The sequence below is a fragment of the Macrotis lagotis genome, chromosome 5, assembly GCF_037893015.1.
Source record: "Macrotis lagotis isolate mMagLag1 chromosome 5, bilby.v1.9.chrom.fasta, whole genome shotgun sequence".
NCBI lineage: Eukaryota > Metazoa > Chordata > Mammalia > Peramelemorphia > Peramelidae > Macrotis > Macrotis lagotis.
In genome coordinates, this window is record NC_133662.1 from 139,454,962 (window position 1) to 139,479,836 (window position 24,875).

The window sequence follows — 24,875 nt, forward strand, 5'->3', positions numbered from 1 at the left end:
AGGTATAAGGGAGAGGGGAAACCAAAAATAAATAAAAAATAAAAAAGAGAGAGATGTAAAAAAAGAGAGATGTCAAATCATTTCTCATCTAATCTACTATACTGAGAACACATTCCTTCCATAAGGTAAGTGTCAAACATATCACAACTTGGTTCACCCCTCAGGTTTAAGCCAATAATAGCAGAATGTGAGAACTTATGCAGAAAGAAATCCACAATAGTTGTCTATAGTTCTATAAGTTGACCCCTTTTTGAAAGTCAGTGTGGCAGATGACAAAGATTTCACTACTTGTATCACAGTTTGTATAAAGGTGCATTCACGTGCAGATGGTGTGGAGGCCCAGGTGGATTTGTGTTTGTTCCTTTGCCATATTCTTCAGATCATTCCCACATATAAAGGGTACAGTGAGGAAAATGTTGCTTTCTGGAGAATTAACCACAGAGTCTTTTGTTCTAAGAAAAAAAAGGTTGTGTTTTCTCAATATCACAACAAATTAAACTTTAAATGGGATCAGAAGAAAGCTACTATATCTACTTAGTGTAGCTAGAATTCTTCCCCAGAGCTCTTTAAAATTGACCCCATGAGTTAGCATAATTTTAGCCCATTGGACTCAGTCCTAGATCAGCTGTGCCCATGTAGCCTTGAAAATAAATTAAAACAGCAGTATTATTAATTCTTGGAAATCACATTCCCAATGGCCTATCCATATTTGTTTAAATGTTAACAACTACATATTAAGAGCAAACAATTACAATAAAAATAGTTGCAAAATAAAATCACAGACTCTCAAAATGCATGTCCATAGCCTAAAAAAATAAATAGCGCACAAATCCTCATTAAAATTTCAACATATAGTCAATTGAGGATTATTTGCCCTAACAAAAGGAAGGCATGTTTATTATAAATATCTAAGAAAAAAAATCTAAACATCTTGCTAACTCAGCTCTGGATGCAGAGACAGTCTGTAAAGTCAATATTCCCCTCTAACCACAAATTTGAATCAACTAAAGCAGGATTACTAGAAGTCCAGGAAGTTGATGGCAGTGGGGGGAGGGGGGGAGGGAAAGACACAGAGTTGTTGTGGATAATCCATTAAACATTTAATCTTGCCACAAATAATCCAAAATTGGAAAACAATTAAGGGTTGCTTTTTAAAAAAAAAAAATTTAATAGACTCTCTGGTTGTTCTGAAAGGAGGTTCTTAGACAAACCATACAATCCATAGAGCCTTCAAAAGACAAACACCACAATGACATTTGAAAAGATGCTTTGAAACTGCCAGGAGATGCTATGCCAGGAAAGTATGGCAGTATTTGGTACTGTTGCCCTCCTTTACATTGTTTCACCTCCTGGCTCTACTCCACTGATACATTGTAGTTATCTGGGAGATGGAAGAGACAGATCTGACACTGAGCTGAAGACTGAGAGAAGGTTGAGCTGTAAAGGCCAAAACCCAAAAATAAGAGCAGGAAAACATAACCATTCACCCTTTAGATCACATTTCTCCACATTCAAATCAGGTCAATTTTCTTAGAGAATCGATTAAAAAAGGACACATAGTATCAAGAATCAGCAAAGACTAAAGGTAAGATATTTGGAAATATTTAGAACATGAAAAGAAAAGTTATGTATGAAATTGGAAGAAAAAATAAAGAACATGACATTGTGACTGTAGTAAAGGTTCCCCTAACCAGATGATCCAGTTGCAGCAAAGAAGCTTAGAAACTGAATTATTAAACTGGTAGAAATTCCCTGCTCATCAGTGGTTTCACCCTTCCATTATAGAGAGAAGGATCTGAATCTTGCTGAAATCCCTGAACAAGAACTTGGGAGGACAGGAGGAAGAAGAAAGGCGGATGTTTTTGACCTGATAAATAGCTCTATAATTTAGTTCCCAATATGGCACTCCCATTTACCTCTGAACAACAAATTATTTCTGGCAAAACATCAATGTCAACATGAGACACCTCTCCATTTACTTTGTGCTGTTCTTCCTCAGTTTCTTCTCTCATGTCTTGCTCAGCTCCTTCTTTTAAACTCTTCTCTCCAGAGACCTTTTGGGAAACTATATTTTCCTGGACCACTGTTTCTACTGTGATTTGTGTTCCTGAGCTGGCTTCTGGCACCTCTTCCACACACTGTACTACCTTTGATACCCGCTCTTCCTTCTCCTGCTCCACCTCGTCTTCGTTTTCCTCCTGCTCTTCCCGGATGGTGCCCTCGGTCACCCGGTGGTGGGGTCGGTACTCTCCCACATCTTCTTCCTCACTTTCACTGCTGCTGCTGCTGCTGTTCTCTGAAGACAGGGAGGGGGAGTCTTTGTGTGTCAGAGGATCCACCTTACGAGTCTCCCCAGGCTCACTCCGGGGTGGTATTTTGTCTCTACCATTCACGCCTTCCGTGATTACTCTCTCTTCTTTCCCAACCTCTGCCTGCTTCTTCACCTCCACTACATTCAGAGTCTCATGTGAACTCTGTACAAAAAAAATGGATGAGGAAAAACAAAAAATATATGAATAAACCAAAAAAAAAAAAAAGGAAAGAGATGAAAACAAAACTCAATGGACGGCAGGTTCATGTCATGGAGGTAAACAAGGATGATTGTGATGGGCTGACTGAAAGGAAAGAAGGAGAAAATGTGAGGGTGATCAGACATGACAAGCAATGGGAATTAACATGGAAAAATGGGAGAACCTTAACACCATCGTTGGCTCCAGAACAAGGCCCTTCTGCTGTGGGAGTGCGATTCTGTGAAACAAAAAGCAACCAAGGACACAAAATCAATAATGTTTTACCTCAACACCCACCAAAACAAGCATGACACAACAAAGGCAGAGCAGAAAGAAACGTCTTCAGGAACCCTTTGGCTTAACACAAAAAGCTCAGTCAATGCAAGCACTAGAAGTCTAAGAATCTAACTCATTAACTACCATCCCAACCCTCAAAAAACAAACAAAACAGGCAAAGCCCCTTTCAATCCTACAAGGATGGCCCACTACCTCTACTGTCTTAAGATGAAGCATCTGAACCCTAAAGTTCCTACAAAGCCAACTAATTTGTTAATCATTACAGTTTCAAGATTTCTCTAACCTACTCTAGAAACAATCTTTTATTTTTCTAAATTAGAAAAACTCTACCCTCCGGAATACTGACCTAATTAATGCCATGTCAAGGAAATGCTATATTATTTGAAGAAATGACATATTTGATTTGTTTTTAGATAAATCCATTTAAAGATGGGGGGGGGGTTAAATTCTATATCCAGCTATTAATTCATACAGACTTTAGTTGACACTAACAAAAAGAAACCCTAGAAAGTTTAGACTGAACAATAATGTTCTAAAGCAGCTATCTACCTAAATTAAATTGAAACAACTTTTAATGTTTCAGATACACTCCCCAACAGCTTTAAAGAAAATAGTCTTAGGGCGGCTAGGTGGTGCAGGATAAAGCACCGGCCCTGGAGTCAGGAGTACCTGGGTTCAAATCCAGTCTCAGACACTTAATAATTACCTAGCCATGTGGCCTTGGGCAAGCCACTTAACCCTGTTTGCCTTGCAAAAAACAAAAAACAAAAAAAAATAGTCTTAAAGGCTAACTGTATTTACCCCAGGTGGGTAGTAATCAAAATATCTAATAACTGCTTTAAAAAAGAATGAACTTGAATATTTCACTACTGTAATCACTGCAGTATGATGCATATAGTACACTGCTAATAAACTTGTATTTGGTCAATTTTTTCTAATTAGTTTTCATTCTTTTAATGGTAACGTGATTCAGCGTGGGGAGGAGTGATGCATAGTTTCATTTTTCAAGGCAAGGAAATTTAGGAGGAAGAGATGTTGCCATAATGCAGGTGAATGGAATACAATCATTAGAAGATGCTTTGCTTTCCCAAGATGGTTACCAAATACCTAATTGCCAACATATCCACTCCTTTACTCACTTTTCATTAATATATCATAGTTATTAATACTATTTTTCAAAACATAATATATTTCACTAATAAACACCCATTCTCCTCCTCCCCACCTAATGGATCTTCAAAAATCTTATTCCTTCATATGTGGCTTTCTAAAGAACAGGAGAGGGAGGAAAAAAAAGCAAAATGCACCTCAAGCAACTGTGAGAAGGGCGAGGAAGAAAGCATTTCAGAAGGTACACTATAATTCACAACAGAGCCCTCTGCTGTCCGAATGCTGGTTGATGTGAAGGTGGCTTTCATGCTAGTAGAAAAGCCCTCTTTACTAAATAAAATTGATGTTATCTCCTCTTCTAGGCTCTAGACAGTCAGAAAAGGGAAAGCAAAGAATTAACAATGAAAAAGAGGATATAGACAATAGTAACCTATGAAAGAGAAGGTTACACAAGACAGGAAACAAAAAAGAACAGCATAAAACAGAAAGAAAGAAGTTCTTATTCTGAAAAGGGTTCCCTGGGCCTTATCATGTCACTCCCCTGGTTGAGAATCATAAATGACTCCCTATTGCCTGTAGATAAAGTCCACTATGTCCCAATTTGAAAACTCTTAGGTCAGATTCCTCTCCAGTCTCCAAATATTCCATGTTCATTTCCAATAAGCATTCAGTAAATATTGTAAGTAAATTAAGATTGGAAAGAACTGATGAGAACCCACGAAGAATCAGAAAACATGGCCTTATATGCAAGGACAACTGTTGTTAAAAAATAATGTGCCTCTGAAAAAGAAATGACAGAAGGATTAATCACACTTCAAGTTCTCAGGTTTAATTGCTAAGTCATTAAGTGGTATTCTCCAGGTAACTTTAAGGCAGTTAAGTAACACAGGTATGATTTGAACCAAGCTCTTTGGACACCAGGAATGCAGCAGACCCTACTATTAAATTAGCTTTGCAGGTAGATGATGAAAACTCAGCAAGGGGAAGAATAAGAAAATGAGAAGCATCTTTGAAAAAATAATAAAATTATACATGTCCCCAACACTATATAATTCACAGCATACTTTTCTTGCAATAAGTCTCTGAGGTGATGGGGTGGCTAGGTGGTGCAGTGGACACAGCACTGGCCTTGGAGTCAGGAGTACCTGAGTTCAAATCCGGCTTCAGACACTTAATAATTACCTAGCTGTGTGGCCTTGGGCAAGCCACTTAACCCCATCGCCTTGCAAAAACTAAAAACTAAAAATAAAAATAAAAAAAAGTCTCTGAGGTAGATATTGCACATACCATTTTTAGAGAGGGGAAAAATGAGGTTCAAAAACATCAGGATAGTTGTCCAAGGTCTCAGAGCTAGTGTCAGAGGCAGAACTAGTTTTCAAGCCTCTAAATTGCATCTCTAATGCTCTTTCATCTGCATTCTACTATGAAGTGTTGAGCAAAGTTTTAAATGTGTAAGAATGGGTGGGAGTCAGACTAAAACCCAAACAATAATAATGAAAAATTCTGTTTTACTGGAAAAAATGTTATTTCTGTTGTTATGGAGAATAAGGAAGAAGTTTTTAAATGTCTATACCCTAATTACATATGTTATATGGTCAAAGAGAAAAGGATATGACTTTTAAATGGAATACTGGAAAATTAACTAACCCTGCTCAATGGAGCAAAAATTTTATCACTTCACTTGATTATAACATCATCATTAAAGATGACATTGTAAAAATATTTTTTAAAAATTTATTTTTGTTGAGTCTTTTGATAGCATTAAAATTGGGATAACCTTCTTTGAAAATAAAGATTAAGTGAGGCTGAAAGAATATAAGAACTGTGATCTTAAGAGGTTAATGTTATTAATGAGGAAACTGAGGCAATCCTCTTCTCTGCCTTTTTCTGCCTTCCTTCCAGTGAAGTAATTTGCTCAAAGTTGTTTTGTCTCCATTAGTTAGTCTGCCATGTGCTCTGAGTTCTTTCCAATGGATTTAAATAATGCCTAATCTGAATTATGACTGCATTCTGTGGTAGAGCAACAGCCAACTAATTTATTCAAGGGTAAAGAACCAATGAGAATTAAATCTGGGACCCTGTGCTTATTAGCAGAATATTCTAATCAAGTAAACTAATCGGCCCTAGAGAAAAAGTCTATGAAAAAAAAAGTCCCTTTTTCTCCCTTTTTTCTTTATTCCTTGGCAAAGGGGGAATTGAGTAATTCCAAGTGTCTTCTCAAATAAACTAAATTCTTTAAGAGCAAGACCATGTAGTTTCTTTTTCATCCAACCATAGGATGCTGTAGATGGCAGATTCAAAAAAAAAAAAAAAACCAAACAACACATTGTGGCCTGACACAAACGGCACAAAGGTAAACATTTGCTCAGCAGTACAGAAGAAAGACAAAAAGCACTGGAGAAATAAGAAAAATTAAGTGGCAGAATTCTAACTTGCCAAGTGGCATTTAAAGTAGCGGCACCATCACTGGGCTGCTCAGGTATTTGATGGGATGCCAAAGTATATCCCACCTTTTCCTAGCATAATGAAAATTCAGCCCCAGTATAGTTTCTTAGCCTTCACAATTGCCACTCTGACAATTTCAAAGTAATGTTTGAAAGTGCTATACAAATACTGGGCATTTTCATTAAAAGTCATGCTTTTTTTCCAAGGGTAATGCACCTCACTGAAATCCAGAGATTGTCTTGGATGTTATATTGGATGTCAGTTACTTATGCATTTAATGCATAAGTCATGATCTAACAAAAGTAATCTAAGAAAAGGAGCACTGTTACTTAAATCATGTTTTGGTTATTAAAATACAACTTTTTAAATGCAAAAATTAAAAATACTCTCAAATACCCCCCTACCCCACCCCCAAAAAAAAGTTCGCAAAAGCAGAAAAGGGCTTCCAAGAGCTCAGAAAAAAAGAAAAGAAAAAAAAGCAAGGGTAGATACAAGGATGCAAGGTGAACACCTTGTCTGTCTCCTGAGTTTTTTCTTCAACAATCAGGGCTGCTGGAATCTGTTGCTTCTTCACAGGCAAAATATCCATTTTGAAAAGGTGATCTTTTCTCTATTATTTTAAACATTGAACATAATTAACACATAAAACAAATACAAAGTACTTATAACAACACAGACATGAAACAATCTTGTAGGGCAGTAGAACAAACATTTCAGGAAGATGAGACAGTGGGCTTTTATCCATTACAAGAGATATCCATCCTGTTGTAAAACAATGAATTCATTTCATCAACAATTTCAGTGTTCCTGAAAGGAAGAATGATGATCACAGACAACAATCCTAAGAAGACACCTACATGCCTTAAAACTTAATAATACCTTAAAATTTTTAAGTTATAAAATATGGAGTATTATTTTTAGCTGTTTTTACTAACTAACCTCTTAAGTTAAATAAGTTTTTCTTTTACATCCTTGTATCTTTCATAGAGTTTCTAAGTTATATACTTTTTGGTATTTGAGATATGGAAATAACAAAAATGACATTTTAATACCTGGACCATAATTGCAATCTGAACCATGAACTATTGCAATGAATTCACTAGAGAATTTGAATTTGGGGGAGAGAAGATTATAATCACCTTAAAAAAACAGAAAAAAATCTGAACAAATAGCATAATAAATCACTGCCTCCCCAAAAGTAACATCTATGCCCATGAAGGTCATTTGTGAGTGACACAGTAATTGTCAAAGAATCATAGCAGAAGCTGGAACAGATGGAGGCTCAATTTTTTACTCCAAAATCATTTATTAAAGCACCTACATTGAGAACTAGTTGCTAGGGATACAAGGACAAAAATGAAATAGTCTCTAAGCTTAACAGGCTTATAATTTACTGAAACAAAAGACAAAATGAAAAGAGTATCTAAAAAAAATTCTTATTTTGGTAATGAGGACAAAAGGATAGGCAAAGTAAGCTAAAAAGTCCTCACTTCAAAATATAGACAGATATAGTTATATGCATTTCATTATTTGTATTAGCTTAAGAGATATTCAGAAGAATATTAATTTTCTTTACTATTAATCAAATTTCTAACTGTAACCAAGCTTACATTTAAAAAGCTCAATACTCAATGAAATGTCTTGTTTTAGTCTTTAATTCATGCTTCAGTGGCTTTGAATAAACCACATTGCAACTACATGAACTTTTAAAAAAAATACTGGTCTGTTTTGTCTCACAATCGCACCTAAGAATGGCGTCTGTGACTATAATAAACTGTTAATATATATTTAGTATTTTAAGAAATTGTTAGAACAACTTAAAAATTTGAAAGGGAAACATTTCATACCTTCCTGTTGAAGATTTCAACATAACAGGCCAGAAGATTTAATTTTACTGATTGGCCCAAACAAAACACATGCTCACAAATATCTAATGACATACCCCTTGTGTCTGTTGGGACAAAGGTGTGATACGCCGCTTTTCCCACTCATTGGGGCGTGGTTCAGGTGTGGATTCCATAAAATGGCGCTTGAGTTCACTAATGCTAGCCTGATGTTTCAGTATGTCGTCCTGGGTCTTATCCAGGTCCTAGCAATGTGCAACGTAAAAAAAAAAAAAAAAAAAAAAAAAAAAAAAAAAAATCCAAAGAAAAAAAAGAAAAACCCAGTAGAAAAACAAAAAGATAACAAAGCAAATTTATAAAATTGAAAAAATAAAAACAAGAAAAATGCCAAGTCTCAAAAGCCATCTTGCTGTTCATAAATTACCATTTATCAAAAAGCAGCTAATTTTCTTGTCCCCATTCATATTTAAGATAGTTCTAATATTCCTCCCCTCCGGCCCATCTTTGCATTTTAAGAAAACTATAGATATCTCTGGACAACTTATGCTAAAGAGTATGAGTATCTCAAAAGAGCTAATGTTTTTTGTTTGAATTGGAATGAATCATAGTTTCCCTTTCTTACTCCCTCTTTCCAAAACTAAAAATTTGCTTTGGCTAATTTTAAAAATTAATTTGAATTTCCCAATTACAAAATGGGTGGTTGAGTAGAGAAGTACACTTGGCTGAAGGGATGGTGCCAAGTTTTTTTTATAAAATTACAATAAAAAATAAAGGTAACTGCATTTATGCAGTCTACAAATTCCAAAGATAGCTTCTGATACCTTAAAGGAATGAAAATTATGAAGGCAGCAGTGGCGGGGGGGGGGGGGGGGGGGGGGGGTATTCTTAGCCTTTGCTCAGGGATCAGGGATTTCCACTTAAGGATCTGCCTAGAAGCCAATCTGCCCTGGTCATAAAGTATACAAAGGCAGCATTCTGCCATAATCACACAGATGATATCTACACAGATCAGGGACAAACAAAAACTGGGCACTCTGGTTTGACAGATGCTCATTCCGAAAACAGTGAATCCTACATATGGAGTAAATAGTACCCATTAAGCAAAATGCTTTCAGTTTAGCCTTAAAAGTGGTTCTTAAATTTCAAAATTCAAGGAGCAAATTGCATTCATTCCTGTCTTGAGTTTCTCTTCCAGATAGAGGGGCAAACCATCATGCATCTCCCAAAATTAGCTAGTCCACATTCATGCAACAAGCATAGTAGCTGTTTTAGGTACTCATATCACTATTAAAAAAATAGAAAACTAAAAACAAAAACTAACACCTTTGCATGGCATGTAAAAAAATTACTGTGGCTTGAGATCAGGCACATTTCTTGGATTTCTTCAAAGCAAATGTTATGCATTACACTTTGCAGGATTTTAGTAAGTTATGCAAAAATACATTTCTAGCAATTATCAAAGCTGCCAAAAAGCAACCAAAGAGATTAGTCAGATTATTTTGATTTGCAAACCTCTTGTGTACATTTCACTTACTCTGTCTTAAATATGAAGGGGGGGGAAAAAGTTCTGCTGTGACACAGGGAATTAAACAGGGTTCCTGCAGGGTGAATCAGTTCTTTGTTTTTATAATTGATAGACTCTTAGCAATTATCAGGTCTTCAAAGACAATGTCTGAATAAACACTTATGTTCCCAACTCCAAGGTTTCTACATAAAAGGTATGGACAAAGATCAGCTGGTTAAATGATAAAGGGAAGAACTGTCAAATAATCTTATCATGTATCTATTGATGGGAACCAAAAGGGAATAGAAAATACTTTAAAAATCTATATCCCAAGATCTGTAGAGAGATAAGTAGGTTTATTTACAAACCTATAACCTAGTTTAAAAGGATCATTGATCAAAATTTCATTTGTTGATATTTTTTCCCAGTTGCCACTTCAAGAACTTCCAAAAGACAATTCTTAGCAGCTACTACAAGATAACAAGATTGCAAGATTGAAATCATGCACTCCCAAGTTGCATTTCCCACGTGCATTTCATGCATTGTGCTCATAAAGAATTGTCAGCCAGCCTGCAGTGACCTCCCATCCTCAGCAGCCTGGCAGCCACAAAGACAGAATGGGTTTCTTAGATTATACAAACCTCCAACATTAAATTGCTATGTCTGACATAAATATTTTCCCCTTCTACTCTCAAGGAATTCTTCTGTGAAATTAAATCACACAGAGGGGGGGGAGGCAGATATAAACATAAATGCATCAACAAGCACCAGAAATGAGCCAGAGTTTGATAATCTGAGACTTTAAAAATAAATGAGAGCAAAAACCAAAGCCATCACTCAAACCAAACTCACAAATAAACTCTACAAGCATCTCCCAAACAATAATAATGGCAGGCAGCAATTATCAGAGGCTTAATTTTAAGAAGGGGGAAAAATAAAACGCATCCACCACCTCCAACTGTGTTTCCTCTTCTTCAGTCCCAGCCTAAAAAGGGCACATAGCAAATGACCAGAAAAAAAAAATGAAGTATTAGTGTGACTTCTGAATCAATATACCTGAGTTCTGTTAAAGGTTAAAATACCCAGTTCTACCTTTACCAACCTGCATCGTTTCAGGCTCAGAAGCAGCTGTAAACTTTAAGCCACTCTGGTCTTCCATCACCTATGGTGGTTGCACAAATGGTTGAAGTAATCTTTTGCAAGGGTGAAATGGTCAAGATGGAAGTTCCATTGTCTTGCTCTCTCTCTTTTAGACCCCAAATTGTGTTTTGCTTTTGTATGCCTTTCTCATAGGTGAATGTAATGGGACAGAGTGCAAAGCAGCACAGGTCACTGGACACTAGAACTGGAAATTTTAATGCATGATGAAAATGAGGCCCAAAATGTGGGATTTGTCCAAGGTCACACAGGTACTAAGCTGCAGAGCCTGGATTCAAACACAGGTCTTCTAACTCCAAATACAGCACTCTTTCCACTATACCATAATCCTCCCTCAGTCAGTTCTAACTTCAAATGTTCAAGTTAATTAGGTAGTCAGGAGGAATACATAACTTGAAATAAAATTGGGATTATTTTCCCAAGTGATGTTCCATATGTTTTGTCAAATATTTATTTTTTTATCTTTTCAAAAATTTTCAGTTTTAAATAAAATGTTAGGCTATAGTTACATTTATAAAGGACATGTAAGAACATTATAAAAGAAAAAAGTTTCATTTTGTAGGCAAAATCTTAAATCTCAATTATGTCACACATTAGGAAAATATGAAAAATTCATTAGCATTCCAAGAAGGATGCATTTGGAAATATCAGAATCCATGCAAATGAATTAAAAAAAAATTGAAAAGAGCAACAGAAGTAGAGAAGAGTTCACTAGTTTTACAATCAATGGAACAATATATTTTTCTCACAACATTCTCTAAGGATGCAAACATTTGCTTCGTTAATGCAAAGTTCAACTTTTATTAAAGGCTTACTATGTGCAGAGCACAAATAAAGTCTAAGAGACCTGAGTATTATAAAGTGAAAACTAGATGGCATGCAATTGCTACATTATGAATCATAACACATTGAAGTATCTCAGAATTATTTTAAAAAACTCAGTTTATCAAGGCTAAATGGCAAAGATCATCCTGAATTTAGTCAGCATCAACTTCTGAGAAGCTCAAGAAGACTTACAATTTGTCACATGGTTACAACTCTCTCATAAGGTCAACAGCCACCCCCCCAAAAGATCAGGGTAAGATCTATCCCCACCTAGTTCTAAACACAACCACTAACAATTCTGTTTTATTCATTCAGCTGACTTTCAACAGTACCATTTTCTTCACATTATGCAAGACTGGTTTCCAAATTACAGTATTCTGTACACATTTGCATTTTAAGTCTATAATAAATGTTTCCAGTTTTTCAAAGCCATTAAACACTATTTGCTTATAGTAAACAACAGGATGAAGACACTAAATTAACCAATAGCATTTATCAAAAGGAAGCACTAAGCTGTATTTTCTGACTCTATGAAATAGTGGTTAATTTAGGGACAACTAAAAAAACATTATTTTTCACCAACAATTGGCAATAAAAAGTGGCAGATTCCTAGTCCATATCAAAAGGAAGCACAATGCTGTATTTTTTGACCTTATGAAATAGTTGTTGGTTAATTTAGAGACAATAAAAAATTATTTATTGACCAACAGTCAGGGAATAAAAGCTGACAGATTGGAATCCCTACAAAAGAATAACAAGATGTTCCCCATTATCTAATAATGTTATATAAAAATATCCTATGCTCTCAAAGAAATACTAATATAACACTTCCCACCTGGAGTAGCCAGCACTGAAATTTAAGCTTCAAGGATGATTTAAGTAAAAACTTATCTGAAATCCACCACAGTTCAATAATACAAGGACTAGGATGTTTCAAGTTTATGGTTGCAATTATATCTTGCAAATCTAAGAGAAATCAATACTATACTATGAATTTCATTCTTTTTAAAAAGTTAGAGAGGGTCAGAACAAAGGTGGAAGGGGAGAATGGAGGCAACATTACAGCTACATTTACTCTTAAAGTCTAAATGGATAACAGAATCCAACAAGAGTAGAAAGGAACAAATCCAGGTGTGTATAGGACCTGCTTTGAGAGGGTGGGGAGAAGAATGATGCTGGTAGATTTCCTGAGCACAGGAGTTATGAGTTATAAATCTGGCAGGTGTTCAAACCAAATGTAGCACCAATGGTAAACTACAGGGAGGTGTTTGGGTTGGGGAAGCCTTAGGGACACCAGATCAGAAATGGAGTAGGTCAAAGTCTCCATGACAATCAGCAGTGGGATCGAGCCCATGAGTGACTATTGTACTTTTAGTTTAAGAAAGGGAAACCAAGTCTCAAAAATGAAAGCAAAGTGGAGGTTATGGAGAGGAGAGAATGAAACTAAGAAATTATACAAAAATAAACATTGAACTATACAACAGTTCCATCATAGAAACTAAGTTTCCTTTTTAAAAACCTAGTATTCATTGGTTGTGTCTAAGAGTAGTAAATAATACTTTCAGTCCAACAGAGATCATCAAGCAATAACAGGGTTTTGTTGTTTTTTTAATTACCAGGATTGGCTATGGGTGTAATCACATAATAATTTTTGATGAACAGGTTGGGAAGATATAGCTATAGGTTAGCAGTCTTACATTTCTTATATTTACTTCTCATGCACAAATATATTTACTTGTGAAAATGAATGAAGCTCTATTTTTCTGAAGACAAATTGTGAGAGTTTATAATCAAGTTTATATTCGAGGTCAGAAAGCATAACAAAATTGAGTGGGTTTTCATCAAGCTGATGAATTTCGTTCTATGTAGAAGCAATTAAACAACAGGGCTACACACCTCCTCTTCCTCTGCTTTGTCATGCAGGTCATTGTCATAAGAGGTGTTTAATGAAGTTGTCTTAGGCTCCAGGTAGCAGAGAGATAGAGCGAGAGGAAGGGAAAAGGTGAGTGAGAAAGGAACAGACTGGAAAGCAGAAAGTAGCAGCCCAAAGATGAGGAGAAAAGAAGGAATAAATGAAGGTGATGTGATAGGAACATAATGCTGTAGGTCAGCAGGGAGGAAGGAGACGCAAACCTTGGGGAGGCTGGGGAGAGTGAGGTACCCATCTTCATCAAGCAGTGAAGGAAAGTTAGTGGGAAAGCATTTGCAGATATTGAATGAAAAGTAACCAAATTCAGTTTCTTGGTAGTCAGCACCTTTAAGAGTTTTTCCACGGATTGGAGAAGGACAGTAGTGCTTAGCTGGAGATAGGGGAAGATCCAAGACAGAATCAAAGGGGGATACTTCAGTATCACCACGCCCCGAGGCTTCACTTAGAGAACTGAATTCCAAGCTCTCCAGTGTGATTTGATCCACCTCCCCAAAGAGGTCTTCCTCTGAAATGTCAGAAAGCATTTCCATTTCAGGGATTGGCAATAGGCTTGCAGATCGAGGTGAAACACAGTGAATGGATGGTGATGGCGGATATATGGAAATGAACTATTTATGGTTAAATAAAACAAAATGTATGTTTGCAGGAAATAAAGAAATGTATGGGGAGGGGGATCAGGGTGAGGGAGGAGAGAAAAAAGAAATGGATAGTTAGTGAAAACTTTTACCTAGCAGAATGGAGAGTATTCCCATAGTTAAGTTAAATCAATGACCCATCTTGTTTGTTGCTGTCTTTTAAAAGACTAATTAGACTATATCATCTAACAATATTAGATGACTAATGATCTTAATATTATTTTAGAGATGACAACAAGAAGATTCTGTGACTATGAATTAGTCACTGGGTCTTCTTGTAATTACATTCAACAGACAGGTACCAGTAGAGATTCAAAGTACTAGCAAAAAAAAAAAAAAGCCAAGGTTCAGAATAGCACAGGAAGGAAAAGCAGATAGGATTGAAAAAGGTCCTAAATCTCCCCCCCCAAAAAAAACATGCAAAATTCATTTGAAATTGATACATTCCTACAAATAATTAAAAAATGAGATTAACCATTTCAGAGGCCTTTGAACTTCCCTGATTGACTACTTTGGATAACTCTGAAAGTAGTACTACCAACTTCTTAATAGACCAGAGTGGCACCTCTGTTTGACATATTTAATGATAGTTAAAAATTAAATGATTTACAAACCATGATCATCACAAATTCTTTGACATTATAATCTAAGAAATTCATTTTTTCACTAAGAAAGCACAGTTAAGTGATTATGCCCAGGTTTTTGTTTCAGTCCATACAGCCCCCATTCTTAAAACAAAGGTTTAGTTTTGAAAATTTTATCTTGAAGTTTTCAGTTTGGAGAATACAACTAGTAAATCTAAGTGCTGGGTGAAAATTTTTCTATCAAGATTAAAGCAAACTAATTAATTCTCAGAGGACACTCAAAAGCATAAATACAAAATAATACCTGAGGCAAAGCCCAACAAGGTATCATTTTGCAGCCTTAAAACATGAGGGGAAAAAGTGAAAAAAGACACACAACCATTAGCCTTGTGAAATTCTGAAATCTACCCCACAAATATTCAATGCAGATGGAAAACTCATCACAGTTTTGTCACTAGAGGACTCAAATTACATAGTAAGTACAGGAAAATAAGTCAAGAAATCTAGTTTCCAGTTTGTAGGAATCTATAAAACATAAGTTACCTGAAGAGAGTCTAGAGTCTAAATAGACCCCTAAATCTGTAATCTTTTGGAATATTTGGTGATGAAATAAATCTTTCAGAGAAAATGTTATGGTAAACTCTAAATGCTTTGATTTCTGATATATCAATATTAAAGATATGTATCCAGCATAGGAAAGTATTTTTGAAGTAATATTATTTTAGTTTATCATACCTTTCCTTCAGGAGTAAACTGTAACTGCGCAGTTTTGGCTGGGCTTCTGACCTCCCTTTTGCCATCTCCATCTTGAAATATGGCTTGGCTGGTAACCCCAGGGCCATGAACAGAAACATCACCAGCAGGGCTAGAGAAATCCTTTTGGTCCATGACACCAATAGGTGCTAGGGAAGAAAAATATGGAATCATTTTTGATATGTTATAGAATGTCACAGGCTGGACTTTAGAAAGGTATAAAACTCCATCAGCAGGCATACCCAACTGAAAGAAGGGACACACACACACACACACACACACACACACACACACGGAATACTCTCTTCATTTCTGCTTCTTGGTTTCTCAGAGGTCTGTACTAAAATCCCACCTTTTAAAGGAGGTCTTTTTCAACCATTCTTCATTCTAATGCATTCCCCTTTCAAATTATTTCCTATTTATCCTATATGTGCTTGTACACATTTGTGGGCTTATTGCCTCTCCTACTAGATTCAGAGTTCCCTGAGGCCAGGGACTATCTTCTGTCTCTCCCTGCACTTTTTTTAGGGTTTTTTGGGTTTTTTTTTGCAAAACAATGGGGTTAAGTGGCTTGCCCAGGGCCACACAGCTAGGTAATTATTAAGTGTCTGAGACCAGATTTGAACCCAGGTACTCCTGACTCCAAGGCAGGTGCTTTATCCACTGCACCACCTAGCCACCCTTCTCACTGCACTTTTGAACTTGGAACAGCTCTTTGTAAATCACTCCTGACTCCCAAGAACACCACACTGGATCAAGCCTCCATTCTGTAGCCACGGTGACTACATCAGCCAATCTACATGGATTTTACTCTAAACAAAATGTTAAAACATATGTTGAGATTAAAATATGCTATACTGAAGCATCTCTAGTCATTCAGCTCTTGGAGGCCTAATTTGCTTTATTATAACATTAGTCAATAGGAGGAGCTCTAAGACTAGCTGAGTATGGGGAAAAAAATCAAAACATAATTTGTAGATAATGCTTTAAACAGAACTGGGGCAGAGTCTGAAAACATTGATATCTATTTAAAAAAAAAGTTCTCTACTCTTAATCAACACTCATCTGACAACCCCAAACTACCAATACCAAAGTTGATCTATGGTTATTTAATTATTCAAACATTTTCTTTCTATAAATCCTCAAGTATTTGCTCTTCATATTACCATATTACCAAAGAGAATTTAAAAAATTAGCAACAACCTCCAGAACAAGACATTCTCATTTTTTACCTGGAAAAATTCAATATCAAAACTTAATAAATACTTATCAAATTGACTATGTTTTAGTTGTTGCAATTTGACAAATTAATTTTTTTGTAATCATTTCACAATAGGGTCAATTAGCTTATAGGAGGGGGCTATAGAAACCGAGTTAGAAGGGATCACGGAAGTCAAATAAATCAACAAATACCTTAATAAAAATCCTTTCTGGAACTTAATTTGATTTGCTTCCCCCTATAATAGGACAGCCAGGTGGTGCAGTGGATAAAATGCTGGGTCTGGAATAAGGAAAACTCATTTTCCTGAATTCAAATCTAGCTTCAGACACTTACTAGCTGTGTGACCCTAGGTAAGTCACTTAATCCTGTTTACTTTTTTCTTCCTCATCTGTAAAATGAGATGAGGAAAAAAATGGCAAACACTACAGCCTCAATGCCAAGAAACCCCAAATAAGAGTCATGAAGTGTCGGACGCAACTGGAAGGACTGAAAAACAACACAGTGCAGGGAGAAGAAGGGCTCCCACTGTTGCCTCCGGACAAAGTTCTTTCCACTTTGGGGCAGCTTTAATTGTTAGGAAACTTTCATTCAAATCATATCTAAATCTGCCTCTTTGCAACTTCAATTCATTTCTTTCAACAGAGATTATCCTTCAAATTCCTAGCATCTATACAGACACAGAACTATCAAAGAAGATCTGACACACCTAAACGGACTGAAAACAGGCCATGGACTGGATGGAACTAGCAGTTATGTACTGTGTTTCTTTTCTTTAATGGTACTATGTGGGATAACTATTTTGGTGAACTTTTTGTTCTCCTTTGAGCTAGTCTGGGGTCAGATTCAAACTCCCATCCTCCTGACTACAAAGCTAGTGCTCTCACCTAGCTGCCCTGGATGGGCACTTTATGAGCCCAATAGAGATAGCACCCCCTTATATGAATTCTCTCACTCTACCCTTTGCAAGTGGAAATAAGTGTACCAGATAAACAACCCTTCAAATACTTGAAAACAGCTATCACGTCTCCCCCAATTCACCTCTTCTCCAGGATAAGTATCTCTAGTCCCTTAACTGATCTTTACATGGCATGAATCCCAGACTGTTTGCCATCACTTAAAAATTTGCTAATTTATCAATCCTGTTCCAACCAAACCTTCTTTTCTCCTAGGATCATAGATTTAGAATTCAAATATACCCTAGCAACCATCCACATCCAACCCCTAGTATAAGGATAAGGAAAACTGAGGCCTAAAATGTTAAGTCATTTGCACAGTGTTACAAAGTTCATTGTCATAGGCAGAACTCAATACCTTCAATTGATCCTTAAATGATATTCACAGTGTGATCAGAGGAAGAAAAAAGTTTTAAAAATGATAAAATAAATAAATATTAATACTTGCTCACTTATCTGTAGTTATATATGTATGATTCCAATCATTTCCAAAGATATAAACAGTTGAATCTGGGGAAATATGGGGAAAGTCACAAGGCAGCAGTGAGCTGTGCCTCACCTCAGATAATACAACCCTCACAAACTGGGTTGAGTGTGTACAAGTGTGTGCCTGATGCTATTTCACTGTGTGCCACCAGTGTAATGTTTGTAGACCCTTTTATTATATACACTCAGTTCCTATAATCAGATGATACATTTCACATATGTGTTTAGAAGATATTTAGTATTGTTGATTTTGATTTTAACTGCCCAAAAATCACCAGGTGAGGCAGTCAGTACATCTCTCTCACTGAAGGGGGTGCTGTCTCTATTAGGCTCATAAAGTGCCCATCCAGGGCAGCTAGGTGAGAGCACTAGCTTTGTAGTCAGGAGGATGGGAGTTTGAATCTGACCCCAGAGCCTAGACTCTTAGTGGTTTTGTGTGATCTTGGGCAAGTCACTTAACCCTGCTATTTCTCATACAGAGCCAGCTCTAGTCATCCTGGTTCATATCTGGCCACTGGACCCAGATGGGCCTGGAGGAGAAAGTGAGTCAAGTGACTTGGCACAGCACCCCCCCCCCCACTCAAATCTAATTCATATGCTTGTCATGGTATCACCTCCCTGATGTCATGGTCTTCTTTGAGAATGAAGGAGAAACATTCAAAGTAACCATCCTGACTCTGATACTGTTCCTGACTCTGATACTTCCCAGTCATGGACCCCACCACTGTTCATAGGTAAAGCTATAGGGACTCTCCCTGTGATTTCACTGGTACAGGAAACTCTCAGACAAGGAAACCCCTTGGCTAATGCATATTGGCCCCTTTGTCCTGCAAATTATGCTAACCATTGAGTCCCTCAGTCTTTCTACAATTAAGTTGTCAGGTCACAAGGTAAATGCCCAGTGCCATAAAGAGAAACATTTGATGTTGATAAGCAAAAAACCACAAGTCATTCTATCGCCCTATACTCAAATCATGCCTCTGGCAAAGGTGGGCAGGAGAAGATGTAAAATTACTGATCCATCTCTAACTCTTAACTTTGGCTCAGATCTTGAATTTCATTTTTCCCCCTCAAGGAAGCCTTTGAGGATTCAACTTTAATTTGATCTAACCTGTATAAAATGAGTTGGGGAACTGGCAGCATGATATGTTATAAATGCCATTTCTCTTTCTAATAGGAAATATTTAAAATCTTCTTTGTGTCCTCATTTAAAAATGTAAAATTTATATTTTTAATTCCCTCTTTCTTCTTCATTTACAAGGATCCGGGTTCCAATTTGCTTGATTCTAAGAAGTTGTTGACTTGGAAATCCCTAGGATGCATGCCAAATTTTCATCAGCTTCAGTTCATTCAAGATCAAATTCCTAGGGGCAGCTAGGTGGCCCAGCCAATAAAGCACTCACCCTGGAGTTGGGAGGACCTGAGTTTGAATCCAGTCTCAGACACTTAATATTTACTTAGTTGTGTGACTTTATCCCCATCACCTTGCCAGAAAAAAAAAAATCAAGTTCCTCCCATCTTCCCCATCCTGGCCCAAATTAATCTATAAGTCAAATTAGTATGGGTAAAGTCTGCACAAAATTTTACAACTTTATTATAAATATTTGCAATCATTTAGTATTTTAAGTTAAATAGCAGAACACACCAAAACTACATCACCTTAATCAAAGTATGTAGAGATAGAAGAAATGTGATTAACAAATACTCTAAGAGCTCATTTTAAGTCAAGTTGGCCTGGGTGCAAATGAGTCTTAAAAAAAACTCATCTAGCAAAGAATGGCTTCCCCTCTGTTGGGTGGGTGGTGGTAGTAGAAAAGAAGCGATGCTGCCATTTCAAGACTTATGAATGTGCAGGACCTAAGGCAAGATGAGAGACTCCCTCTTCCCTAGTCACCTAGGAGCTAAGGTGGTATTGCTCCAGGTCAGTACTGGGCAGTCATCAGTTCTCAAAGAGACAGAAAACCCATTCCCATTGAGACAAGAAATCAGAAAACAATCCTTAAGAAATGTTAGCATTCTACCACCACCTCACACCTCTCAGATTGGCCAGTTTGACCAGAAAGGATAATGATCGTTTTTGGAAGGGATGTGGAAATCTGGGACACTATTATACTGTTGGTGGAGCTGTGAACTCATCCAACCTTTCTGGAGAGAAATTTGGAACTACGCCCAAAGGGTAACAAAAATGTGCATACCCTTTGACCCAGCAATACCACTACTGGGTCTATACCCTGAAGTGATCATGAAAAAGGGTACAAACATCACTTGTACAAAAATATTTATAGTAGCCCTGATTGTGGTGGCAAAGAATTGAAAATCAAGTAAAGGTCCTTCAGTTGGGGAATGGCTTAGCAAAAGGTGGTATATGTATGTCATGGAACACTATTGTTCTATTAGAAACCAGGAGGGACGGGATTTCAGGGAAGCCTGGAGGGATTTGCATGAACTGATGCTGAGTGAGATGAGCAGAACCAGAAAAACACCGTACACCCTAACAGCAACATGGGGGTGATGTTCAACCTTGAAGGACTCACTCATTCCATCAGTGCAACAATCGGGAGCAATTTTGGGCTGTCTGCAAAGGAGAATACCATCTGTATCCAGAGAAAGAGCCATGGAGTTTGAACAAAGTTCAAGGACTATTCTCTTTAATTTAGAAAAATCTTATTGTTAGATCTTGTTATTTCTTAGACTTTTTGTCTCTTCCTTAAGGATATGGTTTCTCTCTCATCACACTCAATTTGGATCATTGTATAACATGGAAACAAAGTAAAGACTGACATATTGCTTTCAGTGAGGGGATGGAGGGGAGGGAAGTAAGATTGGGGGGAAAATTGTAAAACTCAAATGTCTTTAATAAAAATAAATAAAAAATATTAGCATTGCACAACTGGAACAAGAGAACAGGGAATGCCATTCCAATTCATGTGTAAAGGAAAAAAGGACATTCTCAGAGAGAGAAACACACCTATAAAATAAAGAAAAACAAAAAAATCAAATACCTTATCAGTAAGAGCACATACTGATAAATATGATGGTGAGGAATACCATAGGAGAGCTCAACAGTTAAAATTTGTTTTGGAGAAGGAAAAGAAAGGTAACCTTACTCCCAAATTGCTCACTATATGTCTAGTCATAATCTGCATGAAAAGCCTTCTATTTTATTTTTCCTCAATAGCTTTTTTGAGAACACACCCCATCTGATGACTTATAGCATCCAAGACAAAGAGCAAATAAGAATGAATCACTGTGTAATGTTTGGTGCTTCTATCCGCAAACTCATTGTTTTCAGATACATATCAACTGTGGCCCTCTGTGCTTCCTGGTCACACAAGATGGTGAACTTCCCTAAGAGGAGCTGAGTCATCTCATATGCTTCAAGAAGTCTGGACTGATATATTGCCCATCATGACTGTATAAAAAGACCACTGAATGAGGTACAATATGCAAAATTCTAGTCCAAACCCCACCACTTACTAGTTATGGGACCTTGGGCAAGTTAATCACTGTAGATTAATTTCAGACTTTTTCCCCCTCTCAAACAAAAATCAGGACCGTAATCTATCCAGATTACCATATAAATTCACATGGATATTAATTAATATATGGCAGGTAGAAGTGCCTTTTAAGAGGTAAACTATTAAAGATTAGCTGGTTGGTGGCAATGCAAAAGAGTTTTAAATGAAACTTGAAGAGAGATAATATTCCAGGGTAAAGAACATTATAAGTCAGAATACTAGAGATTAACAATTTCCTGTGTTAACAGGCATTCTGTATGGCAAGGGGTAAACATGGCAACTTTTGGTACTTGAATGTCTCAACTAATGAATCAGAGAATGGTTTAACAACTTCTCAAGTGATAAATATAAAAACATGCTGAAAAAAGTTAATGCATTTGTAAGTACAATGATTTATTCAAGACCATGTTTTGCAATTTTGGGTTTCATAAAGAAAAAGAGTGACAAATTCTCTAAATGATTTCTGGGTTAGACCATTTAAGAACTTTATATTACTGAAAATAGTGAATAAGGACTATGTCATTTGACTCTGTGTCCCCTATTTAACCAAATAGTAGGTGCTTAAAAATGCTTGCTAATATATTGGGACAACTGAGTGCCTAATAATCTCCTTATGTATCATCTGTTTTACATACTGCATTAATAGCTAATAGGAGGGCAATCCCTTCATTTTTAAGAATTCTGGGTTCAGGAAAGTTACTCACTGTGTGTGGCCTTAGGCAAATTATTTAAACTCTCAGAGCTTCAGTTCGTAAGGGAATAAAAATACTAGCACTGTCTCACCAGGGTGTTGTGGGAAAACATCTTAGCAAACATTAAAGCATTAGTGAAATGTCAATAATCTGAACTGGATTCATATTTTGCAAAGGTTATCAAAACTATACTTTCACAAAACAATAAATTTATAGTTATTAAATTTTTAATAATCCAATTGGGTGAGAACTAGCAACTACTTTTTTTAAAAAATGATAACAGCAATTTATTATTTCTTTCATAGACTGGAACTATATTTGGAGTCTGTGCTTCTCTGAGTAATAAACTATCTGTATTGATATCTTACTCATTCAAAAGTGCAGAGAAGCAATACCAACGTATTTCTACATAAGAGACATGCAAGAAAAGAGGAGAAAAGAGAAACACACTCAAAAAAGAGAGAAAAGAAAGTGAAGGATAAAAAGAGAAGAATTAAGGAAGTCTTAGATGAATGAATGAAAAAAAAATTCAATGTTTGCTATGGCCAGACACTCAACAATTGGTGGGGGGGGGGGGGGGGGAACGACAAGAAAAATACAGCTAGCCTCATCTTGAAGAAGTTTGGTTTCTAATACATCATAGGTTTGGAGAACAAGGAAGAGTATTTTGGTTTGGAAAGTCATCACGGGGATGGTGAGCAGAGTCAAAGGGAAATGATACAATTTATCCAACAGCAATGGCAGTCTTGATTTGAATATGGATCTTAAGAGAGGAGAGATAACTAAAAGTAAACATTAAAGTATATATATTTTTTTGACTAGAAATATGAAGACAAGAATTTTATTGTTACCTAAATATTTTTTGATCCATTAATGTTTTAGGGAGAAATTAGATCTTTAAGTTATATAATCTTATTCCATATTAACAAAAATAATGAATAAGCTATATATATATAGTATAATTTTGTTTGTGATTTTTACATGTTGTATTTACTGTACATACTATGAACATGAGAATTCCTTTTAAATTATATTATTAGAAAGAGCTTCATATATGCATATATATATACATAATGCACATATTTATTTATACACATATATGAAAGCCTGGAATAAAAATCTTATCACTATTTACAAATTTATTGAAGTCTCTTAGAAGCAAAAAACTGTTTTCCAGATAAAATAACTATAGTAAACTCTAAGTTACTGCAGTTCCTATCAGCTGGAAATAGTTACTAGCAGTCACTTCTACAAATCTGTATCACAAAGAGACTTAATGATCATTAGCAATAATTCCCCCAAGGAAGAAAAGATCATAAAATATCAATGAAATACTGAATTATATATGAACACTTTAGCCATTAATGTATTTCATAGTTTTTTTTAATTTCTTAAAATTTGGCAATCTATATATAACTGATAAAACCAATCATGTTATCTAAATAATAGAGTTTAACATATTTATCAGAAGAGTTCTTAGCCTAGGATCTGTGAACATATAAAAAAATATGATAACTATGTCAGTATAATTGGTTTCCTTAGTAATCATATATCTATTTATTTTAGTGTAATTGGTTTCCTTGGTAATCTTATCTAATTTAAGCATTTAAAAACATTATTCAGGAATAGGAACCATAGAGCTGACCAGATTGCCAAAGTGGTCATGATAAGAATTTCTTCTCTATAATTACTATTTTCTTACCTCCATCAAGACTTCTTGAGACTCGTTTGCTGGAAGTACGCTCAAAATATGGAGCTGGTCTGTCTATGAGAGTGCTGGCCTGTCGAGTCTGTGCTTGAGTACGGCCACTATATCGGAACTTGGACCCCAAAGTGAGGAACTTAGCCTTTGGTGGCTGTTCTGGTGTTACAAGTCTATATGGAACAAAAATAAATTAAAATGAGAATTTACAGCTACAGTTCAGAAGAAAACTTTGTAATTTTTAAAGGTTTAATTCTCTACTAAATATCTATCTTTTCAAATAGAGTACAGTTGCTCAGTTCTGAAAAACAGAAAAGACAATCACTCCCAAATAATAAACCATGTGCTAAAAAAAAATCAAACCTTCCCAATTTGCCCATCTTATTTCCCTCACATGAAAGTAAAACAATAAGAGAGGAAGATAGAACACCTTTATTAAAAGCCTACTACATGCCAGTTACTAGGCTGAAGCATTTTACAAATATTATCTTATTTGATTTGAATAACTTTGTGAACTGTTATCTTCATTTTATAGTTATGGAAACTGAAGCAGAGTCAATCAAGATAGTATCTTGAGGTCACATTTCAACTCATCTTCCGTGATGATTTCCATCTGCTATGCTATCTAACTACTTCTAACAAATTGAATAAAAATCAACATTCTTTCCTATAACTTTCAATTTTAATAACTATCTAAGAAGTCTATG

The 24,875-nt window shown here is 36.0% G+C and overlaps 1 protein-coding gene across 13 annotated transcripts in view; it reads right to left on the minus strand.

The window, feature by feature from the left end:
* The window catches only part of EPB41L2 (erythrocyte membrane protein band 4.1 like 2), a 262,601-nt gene that overhangs the window by 26,253 nt on the left and 211,473 nt on the right, over positions 1–24,875 (minus strand). For 5 of the 13 annotated variants that reach the window (XM_074187579.1, XM_074187578.1, XM_074187580.1 and 2 more), the window contains exons 11-17: positions 24,169–24,341; positions 15,578–15,744; positions 10,352–10,414; positions 8,305–8,451; positions 6,874–6,972; positions 2,695–2,748; positions 1,917–2,474 (exon numbers count right to left, since the gene is read on the minus strand). In XM_074187579.1, the coding sequence (XP_074043680.1) occupies positions 1,917–2,474; positions 2,695–2,748; positions 6,874–6,972; positions 8,305–8,451; positions 10,352–10,414; positions 15,578–15,744; positions 24,169–24,341 (1,261 nt within the window). Of the gene's footprint in view, positions 1–1,916; positions 2,475–2,694; positions 2,749–4,114; positions 4,283–6,873; positions 6,973–8,304; positions 8,452–10,351; positions 10,415–10,662; positions 10,696–10,812; positions 10,873–13,589; positions 14,232–15,577; positions 15,745–24,168; positions 24,342–24,875 lie in introns of all 13 variants that reach the window. The other 8 variants (XM_074187588.1, XM_074187581.1, XM_074187583.1 and 5 more) reach the window with 8 other exon arrangements.